Source organism: Condylura cristata, unplaced genomic scaffold, assembly GCF_000260355.1.
Source record: "Condylura cristata isolate star-nosed mole 26May11 unplaced genomic scaffold, ConCri1.0 scaffold00035, whole genome shotgun sequence".
NCBI classification, from domain to species: Eukaryota; Metazoa; Chordata; class Mammalia; order Eulipotyphla; family Talpidae; genus Condylura; species Condylura cristata.
In genome coordinates this window covers 12,193,873-12,210,017 of record NW_004567136.1, presented here as the reverse complement: position 1 = coordinate 12,210,017, position 16,145 = coordinate 12,193,873, and the positions used below count along the sequence as shown (strand labels likewise).

Here is a 16,145-nt window from a genome sequence, read left to right as displayed (position 1 = left end):
GCCCTGTGAGGGCGGGGCCGGGTGGAGGGGCCTCTGTGGTGGAGGAACTCGGGCTGCCTGCCCTCTGATTCCTGGCCCGAACACTGGGCCGCTAATTATAGAGAGTTTACTTTTGCCAATATGTTTGGGGTCCTGCTGGTTGACCCAAATGCCACTGGTTCATCGCCAGTGAATGAGACATCTCATTCCTGCAAGTTCCTTCTGCGTTTGGACTGAAAAGACCCCTTTGCTAAGGTCATTTCTGTAACGTGCGACGTTCAGCTTCTCTTATTTCCTGGCCTCTAAGACAGTTTTTATTGATTGAGCATCACATCTAATTCTGGTACGGAAGGCTCTTTCCACTTAAATTTGCTTTAGTCTCCTAATCACTTGCGTTAACTATTTAAAGTTTTAATTAATTTAGCGTGAAGCCCCAGATGACTGTTCTCTTTGTATATGCATATTTTTGGTCCTGGTATCAAGCCCGCCTTATCTTCCGCTCATCCTTGACAAAATGGCAGCTGTGCGTTCTTGGAAGCGATCACACTCACTGAAGACCTGTTTACGGGGCTCTGCGCTGGGCCCGGCCGCGTGTTGCTGTTAGGGCCACGGTCCGCTCTGGCCTTCGCTCTGAAGGAACTTACCTCACGCCGCGTCTCTCAGAACCTTTGCAAAAGACATCCACAATGGTTGGGATTCTTGCAGGAGTGGGTGTGGGTGGCTGGGGTAGTTCCTCTGTGGACATTGAAAGAGGGAAACTTTGACCTCATCATGAACCCCAGAAAAACAGCTGGAGCAGCATGCAGCCAGCATGCCAGCTCCCCTCCCCCGCCAGGGAGGGGGATGCCCTCTCGGATGGACGCCCACGAGGAGCGTGAAACCTTGAATTTTAGGTGGAGCTGAAATGTCCTCCACCCCTCCAGGTTCTTCTTGGGCTGGTTCAACAATCAAATTAACCTGGGACAGCTCAGTGCGGGAAAAGAACCGGAGCACCTGCAGGTAGCGGGGTCCAAGCTCACTGAGGCAAGATGGGGTGCGGTGGGAGAGTGCCCTGGGAGGGGCTCCGAGGAGCGAGGCTGGGGCTCGCCTGACAAGGAGGCGCCTGTGCAGAGACCAGGCGCTCTGCAGTCAGGTGTTTGCCCTTTGCTCTGATGGAAGGTTTATTTCTGGTGAAACCCCTGATTCGGGGTCGTAGCTCCAATTTCCGTTCTTTTCCGTAGTTCAGGGAACAGTTTTCCTTGGGCCGACAAGGCCTCACCCGACCTCAGTTTGAAAAACCTGCTCCCCAGACTCCAGATTCAGTCACTGGGTCTTTGCAAAAAGGGGGGTTGGTCTGTGGAAGGAGATGTGTGGGGAAGACAGCACTCAGTGAGACTCAGAGGGACAAGAGCCAGAAGCTGGGGTGCTGGTGCGTGCGTGGGGACCTCCGCCATCCTCCGTGCCCTGGGGGCGCCGTCAGACTTTGTCTCAAGGCTTTGCTGGGGTCCAGGGGATGCTGGTGGGTGCAGGGGCAGCATTGCCAGCATCCTGGCAATGAAGTCACCGCGTGGGACCGTGGCGGGCTTGAATGTGGGGTCTCCCCCGGCTGAGTCTCGGGCGTTCTGAGACCTCGATGGTGGCCAAAGAGCGTCAAAGCCGGGTAGCTTGTTGGGTGTCAGCTCAGGGTCTCCCAGAGACGGGAGCGTGGCACCGAGCGTGGCTCGAAGCTGCCGCTTGGCGGTGGGTGTTAGATGCCGCAGTGCCCTGTGGGCAGGACGCAGCCGCGTCGCCACCACGCCCTGCTGTGTTCAAAGACCAGGTTCTTGGTTTGCCAGCCCCTCCCTTCCCGGCTGCCACCCCTAACCTCGGAGCGCGGCATTCACCTGAGCAACCTTCGCTCCGCCGTCCCGGCCACGACACGCCTCCGTGGCGGTAAGGGGCGCAGGCCTCCTCTGGAGGGCCTGACGCAGAAGGACAACAGCGTGGCCTCAGCCACCGACACGTAGGACTTCTCTTCACTTAGGAAGTCGGAGCAGAGACCCCCCCCCCATTTTCTGCTGCTAGCTCTGTGAGCGGTACAGTTCTTTCTTCTTGGCAGCCAAATCTTTTCCAATAGCTATTCTCAGCTGGGCAGTCATTACAACTTCACAATCAATTGAAGTCCTTGATGTTATTTTGAAAATCAGCCAGTCATCGATACCTGCGCCATTGGGTGTATTTTTGGGGTGTGTGAGTCTTGCCTTCTCGCCACAGCCCCGGGTGGGACAGCCGCGCTCCCAGCGCCTCCGTGAGAGGCAGCCACAGTCGCTGTGTGTAGTCGAGAAGCCACTGTCACCAGACTATCTGTCAGCGCGAGGACCCTGTGGCTGTATTGGTTGTCCCCCCCTCCCCCGAGTGGGCACCCCCAGTGCAGCTCCCTTCTGCTTCGCCACTTTCAGGGTCTTGTGCTTGGTTTCTGCCACTTACAGCGTGCACGATGCCTTTTTTTTTTTTCAGCCACCATCTGCATTTTCCACTTTGAAGTGCATTAGTTACTATGGAGACTGTGATGTCATCGGTGGGGGTGAGGGTTCATCACGTGCGCAAGGACAGTCTCAAATCCTTTTATTTCATGGTTTGAAATTTACACGACACTTGAGGGAAGCGGGATGTCTGCTTGGGAGGACGGTGCGCGGATGCCACTATGGCTTGCGTGACGCGCGTTCGGGTAGCAAAAGTCAGCCTCGTGCGCACAGAAATACACCTGGGAATTGAAAAAAAATCCCAAGGACAGAAGCCGGCAGGTCAGGGTGCATGAAGATATTCCGACTTCCCCGGTCTCCTGGCTTCTGCCGCACACCGCGCCCTCTAGGTGTGTCTTGTAGAAGTCGGGCCCATTTCTGCCTGTCTAAGAATGCTGTGAGGCCGGGTCTCGGCTCTGCGAGGGAAACGCGTGTTCCCAGCAGTGGTGGACCATCCCGATGTGCGACTCCACTCTTAACAAGGCCCGCGGAGCTGCGAGGGGCTGGAGGCTTCCGAGGGAGGTTTCATGTAGCTTTGGGGTGTGTGTGGCTGCTGGAGGGAGAAGGGAGGTTGGGGCATCCTGAGGAGGGCACCTGCACCCCTGAGTGAGTGCCCAAGCTGCTGTATACAGCACCCAGATGAGGCTGGCATTTGTTCTCCTTCCTGTTGAATTTAGAAATAATTGCAGGTTTGCGTGCAAATACCGGAGAAGGTGCCAGGCGCCCCCAAAGCTGACCTCCTATGTCACTGTAGTGCAAGGCCACCATCAGGAACTGACCGGGCCACCCGCCAGGGGCCCCCAGTGTTACGGGCAGTTTTCAGGTGTGCATGCCGAGACCCCCACCGTCAGCCACAGAGCAGCTCGCCATGGGGGTCCCTCCTGATTCCCTTTTGCAGTTACTCCCCTCCCCTGCTTCCCAACCCCGGGCAGCCACTAATCTGTCTTCCAGCTCAGTAATGTTGTCTTTTTAAGAATGTTTTGTCCATGGGATCAGACCACATGCAACCTTTTGAAATCGGCTTTCTTCCCTCAGCACAAATCCCTGGACATCCACTCTTGTTGTTTCACGTGTCAGAGCCGGCTCTTCCTTACCGCCAAGTAATATTCCATGATGTGAATGTGCCCCCGTGGCTTAAACCCTCGCTCCTTGTGCTTCTCTGTTTAAACTAACACTTCGGGGAGACCTGACACGTCCTAACAGCACAGGATCCGTGAGCAGTTTAAAGGCGTCCAGTCTCATGTGAGCTCCTTCGGGGGCTCCCTCCAGAAGCCCCCTGAGGACCCCTGTTACTTAGAAGGAAGGGATGTGATGGGGGAGCCCAAGCTGACAGGGCGCAGTGGGGAGGAGCCTGGCGCTGAGATCTGGAACCCTCCTGGCTTGGAAGCGTGGGCTTGGGCTTGCCAGAGGCGGGGGAGGCGCTCGGGCTGGTGGGCACCGGCCCTTTTGGGGGAGACCAAAGCTAAACGCTTACTCCAGGAAGCATGTCCTCGGCCGGTCTCACTTTGAGAAGTGCACCGTTTGGCCTTTCAAGATGGACTGTCTCCTGGCCTGTGCTGGAACACAAACATCAGGACCGTCCTCCGCTCCAGCCCGCCTGGTTTCTGGCTGATTATTTGTAAGTGGCCCGAGCCGAGGGGCCAGGTGCCCTGGCCGGGCTCTCCCGGAGACACTCATTCCTGCTCCCTCCTGTCTGTCTGCTCTTAATTTCTGTTTGTTGGGGGGAATTCATTTTTTATTATTGAGGCGGTGTGAATTTACAGCATTGTACTAGCTTTGGGTGCAGCGTCTCACCTTAGCACCTGTGTGTAGGATCCTGGACCCTCCGCCAAGTGTCCGGCTCCCTTCCATCCCCACTACCCGCCACGGAGAGACCCTGTCCCCGTCTGCAGCCGGCAGGCTCTCTCTGTCCTCTGCTGGAGCCCCGGAGAAAGGGACAGACGTGAGCGCTGGGGGTATATCTGAAAGACCTTGGGTGTTGGAAGCCTTGCAGATGGACGGCTCTGGGTCAGCATCAGATGTGGACTTTGGGCCATGGGGAGCGCCCGCCAGCGAGACGGCGTGTTGGGAAATGAACACGCTGCTCTGTCTGGACTTCGGGAAATGCCCGGAGTTGAGCAATAGGCCACCTCATTTTTTTGCCCCAAAGTTTCCGCCTTGTCTTCCAGGGTCTGACCGGGGGTGTCCTATGTGGGTGGGTCACCCTGTCGCCTCCCTGCCACCACCGTCCCTCCTTTCCCTGGCCAGCTCAGCTCCCCTTCTCTTGGGGTCTTTTTGGACTTGACCCTGTTATGACCTATTATCACGCCAAACCCAAAGGAAGATCACTGCCTTGGCCCAGCACACCGGCACTGCTGGGGGGTGTCCCAAGGGCACTGGACAGTTGCCTGGGACGTAGGTTGTCCGTGCAGGGCCCGCACCGGCTGGGAGCTTACCCCTGAAGGCCGGCTCTGCACCGCTGTGACCCGTGTCTTAGGTGGAGAGGGCACGTGGGGACTGATGCCCAGTAAGGGTGAGAGGTCACTCCTCCGGTCAGTGCATGGTCTTCTGCGTTCTGATGAGAGCAGTTGGGGATTAACCATCTACACTAGCCAGGGCGGTGTTGCAGCTGTGCATTTGCTTGTCTTTGTTCAAAGACAACACAGAATCCACAGCTCAGGACGAGCATGTGCTAGCGCCTGGTAGGTGATGAGTGAGTGAGTGAATGAATGAACGAATGAACGAGTGATTAAGCGGAGAGAGGTGAAGTTCACTCGTATGGGTGGGGCTGGTTCTGCCCTCCGTGCCCAAGGCCTCTGTATGTGGCATTTCAACTCCAGGCGGGTTGTGCTGGGTCTGCGCAAAGCCAGGAAATGATGGGCTGGAGAGGCCTGGACTTCTGTGCAGCTGGGGGTCTCCTGGTATCCCATGGAGCAGCCGTATCACTTGTCCTTAAGAAGCGGGTTGGGCTGCCCTCTGGGTGCCCAGTGAGCAAGGACATGGCAGACGGGCCCCAGCCGGGTCACACTGCCCATTGTGAGCAGGAGGTGGGTGGCAAGGGCTTGGGATGGAGCCGATCGGGTTCCAGGCCTCCGTCAGCTCATCCCGTTCTGCAGGTTGCCCGGAGGCTTTCCGGCTGGTTGGTAATAACTCCCTTCTCCGAGGGCAGCAGTGGCCCGGGGCTCACGCTCCCCGGCGGCCCGCGCTGCTGGCTCGGTGAAGCCGGCTTGTCCCGAGTGAGGAGACCAGATGCCGAGACCCTGGAATGTCCTCTGCGCGCCGTCCTGAGGGCACCGTGGGCATGGCAGAGCCGGAGGCCTCTGGGTCATAGGTGTGCCTGCTGGGGTCGGGTGTCCACCCTCGCCTGGCTGGACCTGGGACCCCTCTCAGGGTTCTCCCCCTGCTCCTGTCACGCCTGGGCCATCGCCTCCGGGACCTCCCGCTCGGTTATCTGAGAGATGGGGCCCCTGTCCGCCCTTGAGGTTGCTGCTGTTGAGGTTATGATTTACCTCTCCTGATAAGGACCGAGGCCACCCTGTCACACACTGTCCAGTCTCCTGGTTGGTGCATGTGTGTCACTGGCGTGAATTTAGCAATTTTGTTCCCGCTGTTTCTGAGCAGAATTGTCCTGGTCTTGGCCTCGAATGCATCCACCTTCCAGGTCGCGGTCACTGCCGTCACGTGCACCTGTCAGCTTGGCGCCCGCCCTGTGCTGAGCATTCGCCTTCTCATTTAACTCTCAAAATAGCCTGGGCTCCCCAGAGGGGCCTCACGGGTCTATTCCAGCGCCGGAGCTCACTTGTTGGGGCTCAGCTGTGTTCCCTGGGCCGCGGTCTTCAGAGCACTGGGAAGTGTTTCTGGGGAAAGGTACAGTGTGCAGGTTTTCCGTTAGTAGGAAAAAGCTTTCCCGCCCCACACGGCAGCCTCTGGGTGAAGTGGCTGCCGGGGAGTGTGTGGGCGGAGGAGCCTGGGGAGGAAGTGGCTGAGCGGGGCGCGTGGGGGCTCTGAGCTTGCTCTTTGCTCCGGGTCGCCAGGCAGGGGCGTGGAGGAATGAGATCGCCTCCTCTGCCCCTTCCCACATCCCTGACTCCCGGACCCGCTGGGCCTTTTCCGCCATCACCCCGGTGCAGAGCTGCTTTGAGGCAGGAGGACCGCAGGCGCAGAGGCCAGGAACACCCCACACTGCGCCAGGAGACGCAGGATAGCCGGGGCCACAGCGCTGTCTCCGAGCCACCTGGCCGCTGCCCCTCGGGAGGAGCTGGGCAGATGCGTCCCTGTCCAGCAGCCGAACACCGGAGGGCCTGGTGTCAGGGAGCCCTTCCCTGTGGGCGGGCGGGCTGAGCCCCGTGGTTTTCTGGCAAAGTGCAGCGTGGCCCTGTCTGGGTTATCAGCCCCTGGCCACGGGGTGGCATCGTCTGCTGGCCTGGTTGCGTCCACCACCGCGGCCTGCGAGGGGCACTGTGAGTGGCCGCACACTGCCTGCGCTGATCCCTCCCACACGCCGCCGGCACCCCCTTGTTTGGGCTGCTAACTTACGGGATATTCGATACTATGGGCCAGTGTCTTTTGGGTGGATTTGAAAGAAGTACGGGATCAAATTACATAGCTACTTGGAGCTGTGTTTTAGGCAGAAGCGATAGGTGACAGGTTATTTGCAAAGGTCCTGGGGTTGAAGTGTGATCAGGCACGGGGGCCAGTGAGTTTCTGGCAGCAAGAGCGGGTTGGGGGGGCGGGGTGCGCTGGAGCTGCGCGGAGGGGAAAGACAGGTGGCGTGGGCCACGTTCGCTCCAGGCCTCCGTGCGCCCCTCTTCCAGGCCCCCCCCACTTTCCCCTCTGGGAACAGGCTAGCTTAGGCTCCAGCTGTCCAGGCATCCCGGCACCCCCAGCCGCGACCCCGTGGCTTGCTGTGGCCCTCTTGGCCGGCCTGGCCGAGACTCTGGCCTCATACCCACACCCCGGCCCGTAACGCCACCACCGCCCCGCTGACACAGACGGCGCTGGCCCATCCGGGCACGCGAGAAGGGCCCGGCCGGCCGGGGTTTACAGCGCAGCTGCTTCGGCAGTGCCGGGGCACCCGGCAGAGGTGATTCGCCGCTTGCTGCTGACAAGCAGCACTCCGAGGCACTCCGAGGGCCGGCTCCTCGCGGCCCGTGGCCCTACTCTTTGCCATGAAGCAGGCACGGTTTAATGGCGGGTGCCATGCTGGAGGTTGACGTACATTCTGTCCCCGAGGTGTGTCCTTGGGCAAGTGACGGACGGCCCGACCTCCTCTGTCTCTCAGCTGAAGCTGATGATACGTCACCGCACAGTTGGCACAGGACTTAATGAGCTGTTTGTGGAGCCTGGTCCGGGTCTGGCGCCTGGCGGGTCTGGGTGTGTTCGGCGGACGATGGACCCCTCCCTCCCTTTCTCAAGAGGGATCCGGGCAGGGGCAGGAGAAGCCACGTCAGTGCCAAGGCTGGTGCTTTGCTCCGTGCCACGACCTGCGTGTGGCAGGTTTCAGGTACTTTAAACCCAAAGGAGAGGAGCTTCCCTGATGCCCTGTCTGCGGCTTGCTTTGGTCACGCTATGAGCTGGCTTGAGAAGGCCGCCCGTCGGCAGTGTCCGCGGCTGGGAGAGGGGTGGGGGCTGCGGGGGTGGGGGCTCCCCCAGCTCTCATACTGCTCAGCGCATGCTCCTTTGGCCCTGCCTGAAACGCTTGCTGCGCTCGTGGCCGTTGAAAGACCAAACTGGCGCCATGACAAGCTGCAGAAGGCTCTGAACCAGCCAGGCCTGAGTTCCGGTTATCAACGAGGCGCCAAGGCCGAGGTCAACTGTAAATGTCCCGATCGCGCTCATCCCATAGCAACGGCCGATCAGCACGTAGGCAAGTGACCAGTACGTCAGGAAAGCACCACATGTCCCAAGGGGTGCGGGCCAGTAGCGAAGGTCACATCTTACACGCAGAGACCAGCCGGGTTAGGGCAAGATGACTTTGTTCCGTGTCCACCGGTCAGTGCACTGCTGAGCTGGAACTGCCCGCTGCTGGGCTGGAACTCCCCTCTTCTAGAACAAAAACCCTGCCCGCCCTGAGCTCGGCTGACTCATGCATGTTGGGAGCCCAGGCTCCAGCTTGCAGTAAAGACCCTCATGTGCTTTGCACCAGAATTGGCTCCTTGGTGGTCTTTGAAACCTGAAACCCGGCAAAACACTGTCGGCCCAGTGGGGAGATGATGTCCCCTCGGTCACTTGACCCCTGTGGCTGCCCTGGTGTGGCTGCCCTGGTGCAAACCGACAGCTGGAGTTTCCTGTGGCTCCCAGTTATGCCAGGGGATCCCAGGCCCAGCCCTGCCTCTCGCCAGCCGTCCTGCCCCAAGGAACCTCGGCTTCTTCATCTGCAAGATGGAGTTTCGATCTTGCCAGCACTCACTGCACAGCCGGCGCTCTGCAGAGGTGGGGGAGGGGACGCGCTGGGTGGCCCAGCCTGAGCCTTTACCTGCAGGGAGACCCCGTGAATTGCGTGTCTCCAGGGCAACCCTCTCTGAGCGGCAGGCTGTTTGCACCTGGGCCTGCCCTCACCTGCCGGATAGTGACAGGTGCGGATAGTGACAGGTGCGGCTGCTCCGGCTGGGTCCCTGGGGCTCTGCAGCTAGAGCCTGAGGTGGAAGTGCAGTGAGTGGCCTTCCCTCTCCCTCTGCTGCTACTTGTCTGGATCCTCTTATTTTGCATATTCAAAGCTGTGTCATCCTCTCGCACTGACTCACGAAAGTCATTTGCCCCTAGCAACTTTCTGTTCCATTTTGGGGTAACTTATTTTAAGAGAAGGTAACCTCGAGTTACCAGAGCTGTGTTGTCGAGGAAGCATTGTTAGCACAGAATGCACACGAGCGGGCGTGTCTCTGCGGGCTCGTGTTTGCCCAGGGCGACGCCTGTGCGCAGGTGTGCGTGTGTGGGCTCACGTCTAGGGGCCCCGAGCTGGGGCAGGTGTCCTGGCTCTGCCCCTGGGGATTCACTGCCCCTGGCGATCATTGTGAACACCTCAAACACGTGAAAAGGTTGAGCTGTCCAGTTAGCCCGCGGCAGCTAACGAATGGGGTCCCGGGGCGCCCTCGGCTCCTGTTGCCCTTCTCCCCGTGGCTGTGGCCTCTGCTCCAAGCCTTTCATGTGTCATTCTAGTGAGTTGCACGCTGCCTACCCTGCTCCCGCCCCCGTGGTCCGGTGCCCTGTGGCAGGGAGCGTGGTACAGTGTGGTCTTCCTGAGCCCCCGAACCCCCATCTCTCCAGAGAACTTGCCGCCGCCTCCTGACCGCCGGAAGCTCCACCCACAGCACAGAGCTGTCCCCGCGGCCTCCCCGGCCCCCCGTGTCTGGCCCCAGCCCGGCTCCCCGTGTCTGGCCCCGGCCCGGCCCCCCGTGTCTGGCCCCGGCCCGGCCCCCCGTGTCTGGCCCCGGCCTCCGTGTCTGGCTCTGGCCTGGCCCCCCGTGTCTGGCCCCGGCCTCCGTGTCTGGTCCTGGCCTCCATGTCTGACCCCGGCCCGGCACCCCGTGTCTGGCCCCGGCCCCCCTGTGTCTGGCCCCGGCCCGGCCCCCCGTGTCTGTCCCCGGCCTCCGTGTCTGGCTCTGGCCTCCATGTCTGACCCCGGCCCGGCACCCCGTGTCTGGCCCCGGCCCGGCACCCCGTGTCTGGCCCCGGCCCCCCTGTGTCTGGTCCCAGCCCGGCCCCCCCGTGTCTGGCCCCGGCCCACCTGCTTCCCCCTGTGCATTTTAGCATGTGGGTGTTGGGGGGTGGGGCGTCACCTTGCTTTCTCAGACAGAGGCTGAACTGGAGTCCCAGAAAATGCCATTGGCCATACAGCCACATAAGCCACATAAAACTTTGGTCTACTCCAAAAGAGGGTGATTTAGCCTCAGTTTCCCCTTTAAGTATTTTCCAGAATTCTCTGCCTGGGCAGCCCCTTCACTCTCCTGCCAGCCCCTTCACTCTCCTGCCAGCCATTTGGGTTGGACGGGGCCCATGATCCTTGGCTCTGACCTGGCTGGACGGCACCATCCCCTCCTCCCCACCGAAGAATTTGGGGATAATGACCTCGTGGCCTTGAACTTTCCATTCCTGTTAGCTTACAGCTGTCCCCATTTTTATTTTTATAATACAGTGGTAGTTGCTGCCATAAATGTGTGCCTGCTCCTGAAAAATCAGTTGTGAAGGAGTAAAACCTGCCTGCCGGGTAAGTGGAGCATGAACCCAAGTCAAGTACTCTGTTTAGTTCCTTAACGAGAGAACCGATGTTGGTGAAGCTGCTTTAAAGAGCATTAAAGGAACTGGGGAGTGACAGGCATCTTGAAACACAAGGAGTCATGGAGGAGACTAGGTCAGTGGGCTGAGGCAGTGAGGCCCAGGCAGCGAGCTCAGCCTCTGGTGCCCCAGCCCTGGGGTGCAGCCTGTGGGGCCCCCGAGGAGGCCAGCAGGCGTGCCTCGGGGCGCTGTCACTGTGACTTTGGGGCTACTTTTCTACTTGACAGAACGCATGTGAGCTTGCAGCTTCGCTGCCCTGGAGTCCTTAAGGCTGTGGCCAGCAGGGTGGAACCCCACTGTGCTCTGGGGCAGCGGGGAGACTGTTGCCTGGTTGACCTGGAAGCGCCTGGTAATCAGTATTTAGCTGTGGGCCATGCAGTCTTGTCCCTCTCAGCCTGATGAGTGAAACTGTTACAGGGCAGGGAGAGAGGGGCACCCCTGAACCCCAAAGCTGCCTGCTCTAAATAGGTTTTGCCATCTGCCACATCAATACAAAACAGATAAGGCTTTCATGAAAAGGGACTTTAATACAACACGGAAGACAAAGAATATTGTTTTGTCCCAAATTCTGTGACCGGCCGCAGAAAAGACAGACGAAAGGCAGAGAGGCTGAGCAAACAATTTATTGCTCTCGGACAGCAGCTGAGACAGAGCCCAAGAGTAGGGTCCGCAGCTACTGCCACCCTCCTAGGGGGGAAGGGTCTCTTATATAGGTTTAAATCTTGAATTCCAAAGAGGTGATTAATCACTACGTCCCTTGATGTAAGGCCCAGTTCGTTATCACCTTCATCTAGTCCCATCTCCAATGCAAGACCCCGTTAATTGGATGCAAGGCCCCCAATTTATTACTGCCTTATCACCTTTGGATGCAAGGCCAGGTTTATTACTGCCCTTACCCGGCCCCTCAGTAAATCTCCACATTTGGTCACTCCCAACAAATATAACTTCAAAATCAAACACCTGAAGTTGCTCATCCCCTTGTGGGCAAAAGTCCACCCAAAAGGGACTGGCCCAAAGCAAGGCCCGAAAGCTGCCACTAGACTAAAGCACCTTCAGGCCGGGACCCACAGAAGAGGGTCAGAAATGGCCAGACAAGTCGGGGAGGAAAAGAGCAAAACCAAAATCAGTACAAACGCTGCCGTAGTCACCTTCCCACGGGTCTCTCCCCCACATCTGCCTTCGCCAGTCCAGGGCCAGGAAACAAGCCCGGTGTCTCCATCACATGCTCGCTGCTCCACGTGGCTTCCTCAGGCCTCTTCCTGGCTGTCCATCCAGCTTCCTTCCTCCCCTCAGATTCCCTTCCCTTCTCTGCTCAGCACCACCCTCCTTCTGGGTGGGGCAGGGAGCCTGGAGCTTCCCCTTTTCCTGGGACCACCCAGTGAAAAAACTACCTACACAGGGGTGTCCGCAGCCTCAGGCCAGGCACTGGCCGCTGACATCTGCCCGAGCCACGTGATCCTTGGTGCCTCACCGTGTCCCCATGTGACGCTTGCTGGAAGGACGAGCTGCTATGGGCGAAACTCCTGAGCCCTGGCGCCGCCCTGTGCTCCTGCTGCCGTTCCACCGCTGAGGGCTGAGCACCGGGGTGGGGCCTCCCTTGTTCTGCTGCAGGAGTCGTGAGGGTGGTGGTGAGCCCGGGGAACCACCGAGGCTGGACGCAGGCCCTGTCCCTGCTCCACCAGCCCGGGACGTGGAGTCAGGAGTGTGAGGGCCGGGCTCGAGAGAAAAGTGGGCAAAAAGCAGAGTGTGCTACAGAGTCAGAGCCGAGGGGTTGTCCCGGGGCGGCGGTTGACTTGAGCCAGGCGGTGCGTGTGCAGGTGGGCCTGACCATGGAGACTTCAGCAGAATTTCCCAGCCTGGACCCTGTCTCTGTTTTGTCCCGATTTCTGTGACCGGCCTCAAGGAAGAAATAAGGAGACAGAAAGGCTGAAAAGGCAGTTTATTGCTCCAGGCAGCAGCTGAGACGGAGCTCTGGAGGGTGGGCCTGCAGTGCCCAAAGGTCTCTTACACAGGCTTTAGGGTCCGTTTTTTGGCCGCTGTGGCATTGACAGTGGTGCTTTACCCCTGAAGGCAAGGCCCGGTTCCTGCATTGGTCAGTGTGTTGCTGCCCATCCGGTCACATGGTCTGCACTGGTTCCCTGAGGGGGGCGAGAACCCCCGCGGGCCCTCCCTGGGCCGCGCCCCTCGGCTGTGCCACCCAGACTCCTGGGCCAGCTGAGAGGTGGGTGCCCTCACTGGCCCTGCCCCGCCATGTTCACTGGCCCAGGTTGCGGTCTGACCGCCGCTCGCCAGCCGGTGGCAGGGACGCAGGAACCACTATCCCTCGGTGCCGCGGCTGCGTCGATGTCAAATGAGGACATAGCCGCGTCTCTCACTGACCAGGGTGACGATGCAGGCGGGCTGCAGGATAACAAAGCTGGCGCTTGGAAGCTCTCCGAGGGTGTCTTCTGTGGCTATTTTTATTATTGTTACCATTATTTTTAGCACTTCACGCCGCGTCGGGTGACTTACAGTTGGTCAGTAAGTGTAACTCAGAGGTGGATGCGCCCCGAAAGGTGGTCAGTCTGCACTGCCCTCCAGCGCCCTGGGCCTCGCAAGGACTCATCCACACCGTGCGCCCCACAGCGCAGCACAGACCCTCGCCCAGGGTCCCGGAGCAGGTGACACGGCGGGAGAGCTCCCGAGGCCCAGGTTGGGCCTCGTCACCCGACGCGCACAGGCAGCCCGGGCGGCTGCCCTGAGCAGCCCTCCCTGCTGCTCCTCTGGGGTCCTTTGGGGACAGGTTTCTGGGTAATTATTTCACAGCCTGTAGCAGTGCAGCCACTTCTCTGCAAGCCCGCTGCCCAGGACGCCAGTGGAGGGCATGCATTTTGCATGGGAAAAAAAAGAAAAGGCCTCTAAAGCTGCAGGACCTGTGGGCAAGAGGACAGCGTGTGCCCCTGTGAATTCCCCGCTCCCCGTTTCATTCACACAAGTCATTTACTCGGTGGGGGAAGGAGCCTTGATCAGCCGAGAGGTTCACAACCGGATGAGGACAGCAGAGAGGACGTTCTGCTTGGAAGTGGTGCCTCTTGCTCCGGACCTGTAACAGGTACAGGTCTCATGGACTCCGCCCCCACTCCAGATGCTGGAACTCCAAATCCCATCAGTACCAAGGAGAAGCACGCCGGGCCGTGAGGGCGGAGCTGAGCAGCCAGGTTGGGATAAAACCGGACCTGTGGGCTCTGGGGGGACCTAGTGGTTCGCGGTGGATCATTTTGGCGCTCAGTCGGTTTTCAGCGGCCGGTGGAGTCCAAGTCAGCAGAACTGGTAGGACATCCTAGTTAACCTGTGTTTCTCTCCCTCTTTCCCTGGGTTATTCCTTTACCTTTCTCCTTATAAATAAATCCATTATTTAACCTTTTGAGTGTGCCCATAATACGATTGAATCTTAAGTGCGTGGGTGAAGACCCACAGACGGGCAACCCCATTCACATTGGGGTCCCTCTAACAGACCCTTTCCTACGGAGCCGGATGGGACAGCTCCCGGAGGAGCTGAACAGCAGGCCGTCTCCTGCGGGGAGCCGCTCTGAGTGACACCTCACGGGGTGGGGGGGAGCGAGAGCTGTTTGAAGCGTCGGGCCCCTGGGATGCAGGGTCAACCTGACCATGTTGATGGGGCCTGGGCCAGCACAGAATGCTTTATTGTGGCAGGATTCCATACGGAAGCTTTTTGTAGATGAAAGTAACGTGCTTACTGGGAGAAAACGACCCTGAGTTGCGTCTACTTTCCAGCCAACGCCACTGATTGATGGGGCCGCCGGTGTCCTTAATCATCGGCCGCTTCGCGTTACGGGAGCCTGAGTCTGCTCTCTCGCCCCGCGGCCTCAGCACTTGGGGTTTCTGCTCCATGCGTGTCCGCCAGCTTCCCTCTGTCTCATCTTCTGAGCTCCTGAGCATCGTGGCATCCATCATTACCATTATTAAATTATCGTGTGGTCGTTTGCATTTTTATTATGTTCTTCACTTATAATAAATGCAAATCTTCCCTTTACAGTCCACTTGGATTTTTTTTTTTAATCGAAGCAGAACTGGGGGAAGGAGTGCAAGAGCTATTTCGACTCCACAGTTGACATGACTAATGTCCACTGTTTCTGAGTGGGAAGCTGGTTAAAAAAGCTACACTGTGGTTTTGCCTGTGCAAGACACCTGAGCCCTCTGATTTTTACTACTTTCCTCCCTGTGTTTCTCCGCTCTTTATGGAATAAGCTCCAGGGATAGCTCACGAGTGTAAGCGGCCCGGGGTACAAGAGCCCTTCGCTAGGAGTCTTTGGCTCTTGGCGGGGCCTGGACCAGCAGGGGTTTCCCAGGGCTGTGACGTGCTAGCATGAGTGTGTGTGCCTGTCTCCTGCAGCCCGAACTAGCCCTTACTTCCCCAAGGGGGGGTGGGGAGGGCATAGAGCCCTCTTGGGTCACAAAATCCACCCCCCGTGCAGCCTCAGCTGCTTCCCAGGGCAGCACCCCAGGGGGACCCGCTTACCAGTGGAGGTGCGTGTCAGGTCGGTGGGCCGTGTATGGGCATGGGGCGGGCCACCTCGGAAATTCCCTGGCTCTGTGGCGGCAGGAGATCAGGGTTCCAGAGTGCAGGGTCCTGGGCGAGCCCTGCCCTGCCTGCTGTTGCTAGCTGTGACCTCAGCACCTGTCTGACCTTCATGTTCCCTGGAAATGGAAATGGCAAAATCCATGCCTCCTTGGGAGCTAGAAAGTTGTGAGAGTGAACAGCCGAGTCTAGTGGTTTCCATCCACGCTACTGGCCACTGTCGATACAAATTGTGGCTTTAAAAAAAGATTTATTTATTTATGCACACAGAACTGGGGTACAGGCCAGAGGTGCAGGGGTACTCACCAGAGACAGAGTGGGGAGCAGAACAGGCAGACTGACAAAGTACACTGCTGAGAGGAGCAGCGGGTGGGCCAGGAGAGGTCTGCTGTGCCCTGTGGGTCACCTCTGGGGTGGGTGGGGGTCAAGCTCATACTGAAGTGGCTTTAGCTTCTTAGTGCTTTGACCTCCTGCGCCACCAGGGAGGGCCCCAAATTATGGCTTTTCCAAAGAGAACAAAACAAAACACTCGTCTCTTGTCCCAGTTTTCACTTTCTTTGGATTGAAATAAACAACCTCCTGACTTCGGTCTCCTCATTTGATTCTTTAGAATGTTGCTGAGCATCTTGTTGCAAGTGTTTTCTCTGCAGATACAGGAGCCGGGACTGTGCTGCTGATAGAGCAGACTGTTCGGGACATTTCAGTGAACGCGGTCGGTCCTGTGATCCATGGTCTTTACATCCGGCCTTTCAATTAGCATTCTCTTCTTGAAATTAACCTATACTGCAGGCACCTGTAACAGCATCTACTTTATTGCCAAGTATAATTCCCTGGTGTTGGAATTCAGTGGCTATTTG

At 58.6% G+C, this 16,145-nt stretch overlaps 1 protein-coding gene across 1 annotated transcript in view; it reads left to right on the top strand.

Moving 5' to 3' along the window:
- Nucleotides 1–7,827: 7,827 nt before the first annotated feature.
- The window catches only part of SLCO3A1 (solute carrier organic anion transporter family, member 3A1), a 132,822-nt gene continuing 124,504 nt past the window's right edge, over nucleotides 7,828–16,145 (top strand). Inside the window, exon 1 of the mRNA XM_012732670.1 lies at nucleotides 7,828–7,941. Coding sequence (XP_012588124.1) covers nucleotides 7,828–7,941 — 114 coding nt within the window. The remainder of the gene's footprint in view (nucleotides 7,942–16,145) is intronic.